The sequence below is a fragment of the Chenopodium album genome, chromosome 5 (genome assembly GCF_948465745.1).
Source record: "Chenopodium album chromosome 5, dcCheAlbu1.1, whole genome shotgun sequence".
NCBI classification, from domain to species: Eukaryota; Viridiplantae; Streptophyta; class Magnoliopsida; order Caryophyllales; family Amaranthaceae; genus Chenopodium; species Chenopodium album.
Window position 1 is genome coordinate 13627765 of NC_137838.1, and position 8084 is coordinate 13635848.

Genomic DNA, 8084 nt, shown 5'->3' on the forward strand with positions numbered 1-8084 from the left:
ATAATTTCAGTTCGGCAAAAATAAGTTCAGTTTAGTAAAAATAATTTCAGTTCAGTAAAAATAAGTTCAGTTCAGAATCTACATACAAAGCTGCTCTCTCTCTCCCAAACCCTACCGCTTTCCCAAAAACTGCTCCGGCCATGAGGCTCGCCGGCGGGCGTGCGGCTCACCGCCCATGCCACGGCGTCGGCGAGCCTCCGATCTACTCCCTTAGGTTGTTTTTTTCCTTTCTCGTTTTTGTTTTCGTTTTCGTTTTGGTTTTTTGTATTTTCGGCCTTGCAACGTGCACCGCCTCCCCTCTTCGGCCGCGTCAGTTCCTCACCGGCCTTGCTGCCGGCTTGCCGCCGGTTTTCGTCTCCGCTTCCTCGCCGTGTCTAGGCCCCTCCGTTTTGTCCGTCGTCGCGACGTTGTGTTCGAGAACGGGGAGGGTGAGTTATCTCCCTCTAAGTCCCTCGCGTAGGGCCGTTCTTAGTCTGGTGTATCCAGCCGTCGTTGCCGCGGTTCAGGGGTGTGTGGGGTTTGGGTTTCTCGGGCGGGTATTGGCGGTCCGGGTTTTACTGTCAGGCGGCATGTGGGTTGGGTTGGTGAACCTCGGAGCTTTGGTGGTTGTGCTCGGAGTGGCGGCGGGGTGGGTTGTTAGGGTTCTGTTCGTAGTTCTTGTTTTTAAGTTTCTTCCTGTTTTTTCTATTAGTGTAGTGTTTGGGTTTCCTGTTTCCGTCTTTGTGTGTTATTTGGGTTTGTTATTTTTTCTTTTTGTGTGGTGTGTTGGTGTGCTATGGGGTGTGCAGATCGGTGTACCGATCTTCTGGTGCAGGATTTCAGCCGGGTTTGTTGGCTATGGGGCTTTGGTTTGATCTTCAGTTGGTTTGGGCTAAAGGGTTATGCTTCCATGTCGATATCCGTGTTTAAATCGGAGATTGTCTTGTCAATGGTGAAGTGTACGACACCAATTTTGATTTCAGGTCGAGGAGTACAGGATTCTGAGTCAATGAAGGTTCTCGTCAGAAACTACAACATATTGCCAGACCCCCTTGCAAGAGGCTGCATAGGACAGCATTATATGAGCCAAGGGTATTTCAGAAAGTCATTTTGCGCGTGCAATTGTAGTTTCCTTTATTTCGAACTTGTAATTGGTTCTTTTGTCTTTGTATTGTTCGATTACGATTTCTTATGTAAGTGCCGTATGGCTTATTATTAATGAACTTAATCTCCCCCCCTTCAAAAAAAAAAAAAAAAATAAGTTCAGTTCAGTAAAATTCAGTTTTCTTAAAGAATAATTATAATAAAAAATCAGTAAAAATAATTTCAGTTGAGCAAAAATAATTTCATTAGTTCAGTAAAATTAATTTTACTTCAGGAAATATAATTCACAAATTTTTGTATGTGGCCACATGGTGTGGCCAACCACAATTTCTATTTTTTTTTTTTTTTAAAAATACCACAAGTCTTCTCACTCCTCTTTTCTTAGCTTGTTCTCCAAGCCAAACTACACCATACATCACCAACAACATATCTCTACTACACCCAGTTTCTCAGCTTCTTTTTCAAGCCACACCACAAATCACCAACAACCATACCTTTACTTTACCCATTTTCTCTCTCCTCTTTGCCAAATTGCTGCAATTAAAGCCCGAAATTGTAGAAATTGCTGTGAAAACTTGCAATTAATCAACCTTAAGATCATCAACAACATTTGAAGTAGTGAAATTGATGAGAACCAGAGAAATGTGAGCTTGTTTTCTTCGTGAAATCTTAGATCGAACATTCTTCATTCGTCAAAAATTCAGCAACAGAAACAACAATAGTAATATGAGTAGATTGTAGAATATTTGTAGGGTGCGACTGGTTTGGACAAGGATTACTTGTAGGGTGTTATTGGTTTGGTCAGGGGTTACTTGTATGGTATTACTGGTTTTGGTAAGGGGTTATTTGTATGGTGTTATTGGTTTGGTATAAGTAACTCTTGAATAAGTAACTCATACAAGTAACCCTTGAAACAACTCATATATGTAACCCTTGAATAAGTAACTCATACAAGTAACCCTTGAATAAGTAACTGTTGAATTAACCCATACAAGTAACCCCTGAATAAGTAATCCATACAAGTAACCCCTTAAAAAAAATACAAGTAACCCCTGAAAAATACAAGTAACCCTTGAATAAATAATCCATACTTACAAGTAACATCTGGAAAAAAAAAAAAAATTACAAGTAACCTCTGAAAAATACAAGTAACCCCGGAATAAGTAATCCATACAAGTAACCCCAGAAAAAAAATACAAGTAACTCCTTAAAAATACAAGTAACCCCGGAATAAGTAATCTATAAAAGTAACCCCTGAAAAAAATACAAGTAACCACTGAAAAATACAAGTAACCCTTGAATAAATAATCCATACTTACAAGTAACCTCTGAAAAAAAAATACAAGTAACCCCGGAATAAGTAATCCATACAAGTAACTCTAGAAAAAAAAAACAAGTAACCCCTGAAAAATACAAGTAACCCCGGAATAAGTAATCCATACAAGTAATCCCTGAAAAAAAAAATACAAGTAACCACTGAAAAATACAAGTAACCCTTGAATAAATAATCCATACTTACAAGTAACTTCTAAAAAAAAAATATAAGTAACCCCGAAATAAGTAATCCATACAAGTAACCCCTGAAAAAAAAAAAAAAAACAAAATACAAGTAACCTCTGAAAAATACAAAATACAAGTAACCCTTGAAAAATACAAGTAACCCTGATAAAACCTGTAACCCCGTAATGCACGTGAATAGTAATTCCGTTATGCATGTCTGGGTCTGCTATTTTCGCCGACTTGGCAACATGTCACACGGTGTGGCCTGCTGCACCAAAAAATTCAAGTAACTCCTGAAAAAAAAAATACAAGTAACCCTTGAAAATACAAGTAACTCCTGAATAAGTAATCCATACAAATAACCCCTGAAAAAAAAAATCCAAGTAACACCCCTGAAAAATACGAGTAACCTTGACAAAACCAGTAACCCCCGAAAAATACAAGTAACCCTGACAAAACCAGTAACCCCCGAAAAATACGAGTAACCCTGACAAAATCAGTAACCCCCGAAAAATACAAGTAACCCTGACAAAACCAGTAACCCCGTTATGCACGTGAATAGTAACTTCGTTATACGAGCGTCTGAATCCGTTATTTTATTGAATTGGCAGCAGGCCACACCGTGTGGCCTGCTGCACCAAAAAAGCTCTAAATATAATTTTGTTTCAATAAAAATAATTTTAATTCAGCAAAATTAAGGTGAAGTGAACGGGGCCTAAGAGGTAATAAAGTATACAGAAGATTACTATACATATGCTTCCAGTAGTATAAACGACACTCTTCGGGCTTTTTCAGTTCACCTTATTTTTGCTTATTTGATATGGTCTTATCCAATCTGGTTGTCTAATATAAGTAATAATATAATCAAAGTTTGACCTTAAGTGTACTATAATCTATATGAAAAAAATAATACCAAGTGAGGGTCTTTTTAGATTCATAATAATGCGTTATTTTATTAATATGTAATTTTCATAATTTTTTTTTTTTCATAACAAAATTATGGAAAATTTGTCAAAAACAACCTTTTAAAATGCCCACTTTATTTAAAACAAGCTTTTAAATTTTTTTTTTGCCATTTCAGACCATATTATAAATTTTTTTTTTATCAAAAACAACCACATGTTACTTTTCGACGTTGACTCTATTTTTCCCTATGTTGACCACGAGTGTGCGAGTCACGTGACCTCCTATAGTGCTTAATACATCCCTTTTCCCTCCAATTAACTCCTATTAAAACCCTTGCTTCTTTTTCATCCCTCTTTTAATACGAGTGAATTGGAGGGAAAATTGGTGTATTAATAAGCAATATACGAGTTCATGTGCATTGCACACTAGTGGTCAACATCGGGAAAAATAGAGTCAACGCCGGAAAGTAGCATTTGGTTGTCTTTGATAAAAAAAATTTATAATGTGGTCTGAAATTGCAAAAAAAAAAATAAAATAAAATAAATTAAAAGGTTGTTTTAAATAAAGTGGACACTTTAAAAGGTTGTTTCTGATAAATTTTCCCAAAATTAAAGATATTTAGCGATAAAAAATTGCCATAAAACAATAATCTGATCCAAACTTATTTTTTTTAAGTAAAAATAAGTTGAACTAAACAAGGCCTTACTAATACCTAAAAAAAAGCAATATTACTATTAGGACTTCCAGTGGTATAAAAACTCTTATACAATTTTACTTGTGGCTGACAGTAATGTATTACGACTTCCTAGAACCGGCTACTTCCTCCGTATTTTAAGTGTGCTAAAATAGTAAAACGTAGTCTGATTTAGTTTCTCAACGAAACCCTTTTATGTGGCCGTTTTGTTTGTTCCTTTTTTTTTTTTTTTTTTTTTTTTTTTTTTTTTTTTTTTAATGGAAGTGTTAGACTTTTATTTTTGGGAAATTACTACTACGCATATTTTTAATGTTATTTCTCTCTACTTTAATACACCATACTCAAATAGTACAATTATTAATGTTAGTAAATTGATGTAAACATTTTATCAAAAAAAAATGATGTAAACAAGGGAATTAAAATCACACTTCTTTCGTTCCACAAATATTGCAACAATTACCGTGTTAGGAAATTGTAAAATATTGCAACATTTCTCTATTTGCACATGTTTTTTCTCTTTCGATCTTCTTATTACATAAATTCAGCTATTTTTATCCCTATCTAATTCTAAACTCTTTTTAAAATATGTTTCTCCTCCCCATGTTGCAATATTAGGGAAATATCAAAACTAGTAAGAAATTTGGAGGGCTTATAGCTGCAATAGAAAATCTAAACTTTTTTTTTTATTTATTATTTTGTAGTTTATTTATTTAGTTTTATAGGCTTAATAATGTTCCTCCTTCGGTAAAGCTGTATTCTTTCTTTCTTGAATTATAGGGGATTTTTCTCCATGATAAATATTTTTCTTACTTTTTTTAATTTGAAAAAATTTTCATAAATAATCTCATCGTTTAGCAACCTAAAAAATTTTCGTCATTGGGACTTTCTTCTCCTAAAACCCTAATCGATTTTTACCTCTTTAAAATGTTATATAGGTCACGTGTCATCCTTTAATTATTAGTCAATTTGGTTATTAAGATATTTTAAACTACCTCACTCTTCTCTTCCGTCCTGGTTAACCTGAACATACAGTCGGACACTAATATTAGCTCCAACCATCATTAAAGTCCACATAAAAGCCGTCATAATCAAATACTCCAACACCGGCACTTTTTTCTTTGTACCACAACACCTAATTAAGACCAATATCGACCCTTTTATCCTTGTACATACAACAACACTGGCAATGTTTATACCTACTTCAGTTCTTTTGATTCGGATTAGTTGACATTATTCACAAATTCTTTTGCGCATCCTTTGTGATTTATATATTACAAAAAAACCTCTCTCAATAATCTTTATTTAGTAAAAACAAGAGTTATTTACCTCTATTTTACATTATGTGTAACATTATATATGTTTGCGAGTATAAAATACTTCCTCCGTTATAGGTTATGTGCAACGATTTGACATAAAGGAGAGAAAGAAAATGTATAATTGTTGCACATAACCTATAACGAAGGTAGTATTCAATTGTTACACATAAAGTGAAACGAAGGTGAGTAGTTATTTTGTAACGTAGGGAGTTGGAAAACGATTTCAAAACAGGAGTTTTAGGCGGTCTCTCATTCACCCACAAGAAAGGAAAACATAGGTGGCAAAATGAACACAAAGTCGAAACACATGCAAGTGATGCAACACTCTCTTCTCAACACTTGGAAAATGAAACTGACACCCCTTACCACACGTGTAATTTAGAACCATTCCCTCGCTCCACCACATTCTAAATTTAAAACTACCTAATTTCATATCCTTCTATATTATACGCCTAAATTAGTTACAATTTTTCTTCAAGGATCTTCAACTTTCATTTACATATAATCTCACTTTTTTGTCCTAAGAATTACTTCGTATTAATTAATCATAGTAGTTGTTGATATTTGATTATTTGGTGTAACATAACATACGTGATTACTAATGATGGCACGACTACGCTCCGGGATGAAGTTGATGTTGTTGGTGATTGTGGTGGCTGTGGTGGTGGCGGACAACGTCACCGTTTCGCACGCACACGACGCCTCCAAGGAGGAGATTAAAGAAGGCGGTGAATCGTGGACGGGGTGGGCTAAGGAGAAGATCCAAGAAGGGCTTGGATTAAAACAACAAAATGTTGGTGATGCAGGTAATAATTACCAAGACGAATTTTTAGTTTAGGTAATGTATGCAGTGATGTAGACAAGATTTGAACTAGTTAATATCCACCTTAACTCGTAAGGGTGTATGAAACAACATCTTTATTGAAAGTGTTAAGTGCACAACGTACCATACCCTAGTACAACCATACTTGAATAAAAAATTGAGTTTGGATTATGCATGGATTCATGCTATTTTGAGTTATGGTGGCTTTTTGTTCCCCTGTGTTATGGATTCTTTGAATATTTAATTTTAGAAAATTATGATGGTAGTATGGAATAATCATTTGTGATTAGATTTTATCTATTTATATGTTGTCACTTAAATTAGTTGGAAGGAAATTACAAGTAAAGTTTGGCTATATACTACCTCCGGTCCAATTTACTCGCAATAAAGGAATATTTAATGTCTCACAAATAATACTCCTTTGTTGCGAGTAAATTGGACCGGATGTAGTAAATTCATGTTGCATGCATATTATAATTATTACGAGGGATTGGAACAATACGACAATAACTATCCACAACAATATGATACTTTGTACATCGTATTAGTTATTTCTTAATAGATTGTTTTGCTTAGATGTTTAAAGCTTGTTAATTTGTACAAAATCAAATGGTTATAATCCATAACATAGATCATAAATCAAGGTTATAAAGATTTTTAACAATAGAATGATTATAAATGAAGTACAAATGTGCAATATTGATCGAGTAAAGTGCAAGATTATAATTTTATGATATGGGCAGCAAACGAAGCCAAAGAGAAGACATATGAAAAAGCAAATGAAGCCTCCGACAAAGCAAACGAAAAGGCACGACAAGCTAAAGATAAAACATCCGAAGCTACTAGAGATGCCGCGAACAAGGCTGCATCGACGAAAGATGCAGCCACTGAGCATGCCGAAGTGGTGAACGACAAGGCTCAGCAATACGCCAACGAGGCCTCTAACAAGGCCTCGAATGTCAAAGACCAAGTCCAACAACAATCGGAAACAGTAGGCCGTAAAGCTCAAGAGGCCAAGGAAGCAACGGGCCAGAAGGTTGATGAAGCAAAGGAGGCAACAGCTCGAAAGGCTCAAGATGCCAAGGAGAAGGCCCAAGATGCTAAGGAAGCCGCGGAGGAGCATTCGAGTTGGATGAAGGAGAAGGCCAAGGAAGGGTATGATGCTGCTAAGAAGAAGGCTGGTGATACTTTGCGTAATGCTAAGGAGATTGCTCAAGATATGACCTCGACTCGTAATATTGCTGATAACGACGATGACGATGATGAGCTCTAAAGCTCTAAATTAGAAGTTTATGTTGCAATGGTCGTAGATGGAGGGAAGGAAGACACGGATTTGTAGTTAGTGTTTTGGCCATTTTGAAGGAATGCCTTTTCTTTTTATGTTATTATAGTATGAAATTTATGTATGTGTGAAAAAATGTTATCCTAGAGTATAGTCAGTGTTATTGCATGTATGTAAAATTTACTTGTATAAGTTTTACTTATCTTTAGTTAATAGACTTGTGTAGTTGTTTTAAGTTAAGAAGAGCCACCAAGAGCAGTTAGCAATGGTGGCGAAAAGGGCAGAAACGGGGTTGTTGCCACCAATCACGGTGACTACACGTACAAGGTAAAACTATGTATGGTAATTTTTAAGAAAGTTGAAAGTAGAGCTTGTGAAGGGCAATACATATGTACCCAAGCTCAGTTTTGAAATAGCTAGCTCCTGTATTATGTACTAATAAAATCACATTCCCTCTGGATTATTTTTTATACCCCTCTA

At 35.4% G+C, this 8084-nt stretch overlaps 1 protein-coding gene across 1 annotated transcript; it reads left to right on the forward strand.

Annotated features, from left to right (window-relative positions):
• Positions 1-6103: 6103 nt before the first annotated feature.
• Positions 6104-7595, forward strand: LOC145632624 (uncharacterized). Its single transcript, XM_081684976.1, has 2 exons — positions 6104-6305; positions 7066-7595. Exons 1-2 carry the CDS (start codon positions 6104-6106, stop codon positions 7593-7595), a joined length of 732 nt encoding a protein of 243 aa, XP_081541102.1.
• The last annotated feature ends 489 nt before the right edge of the window (positions 7596-8084 follow it).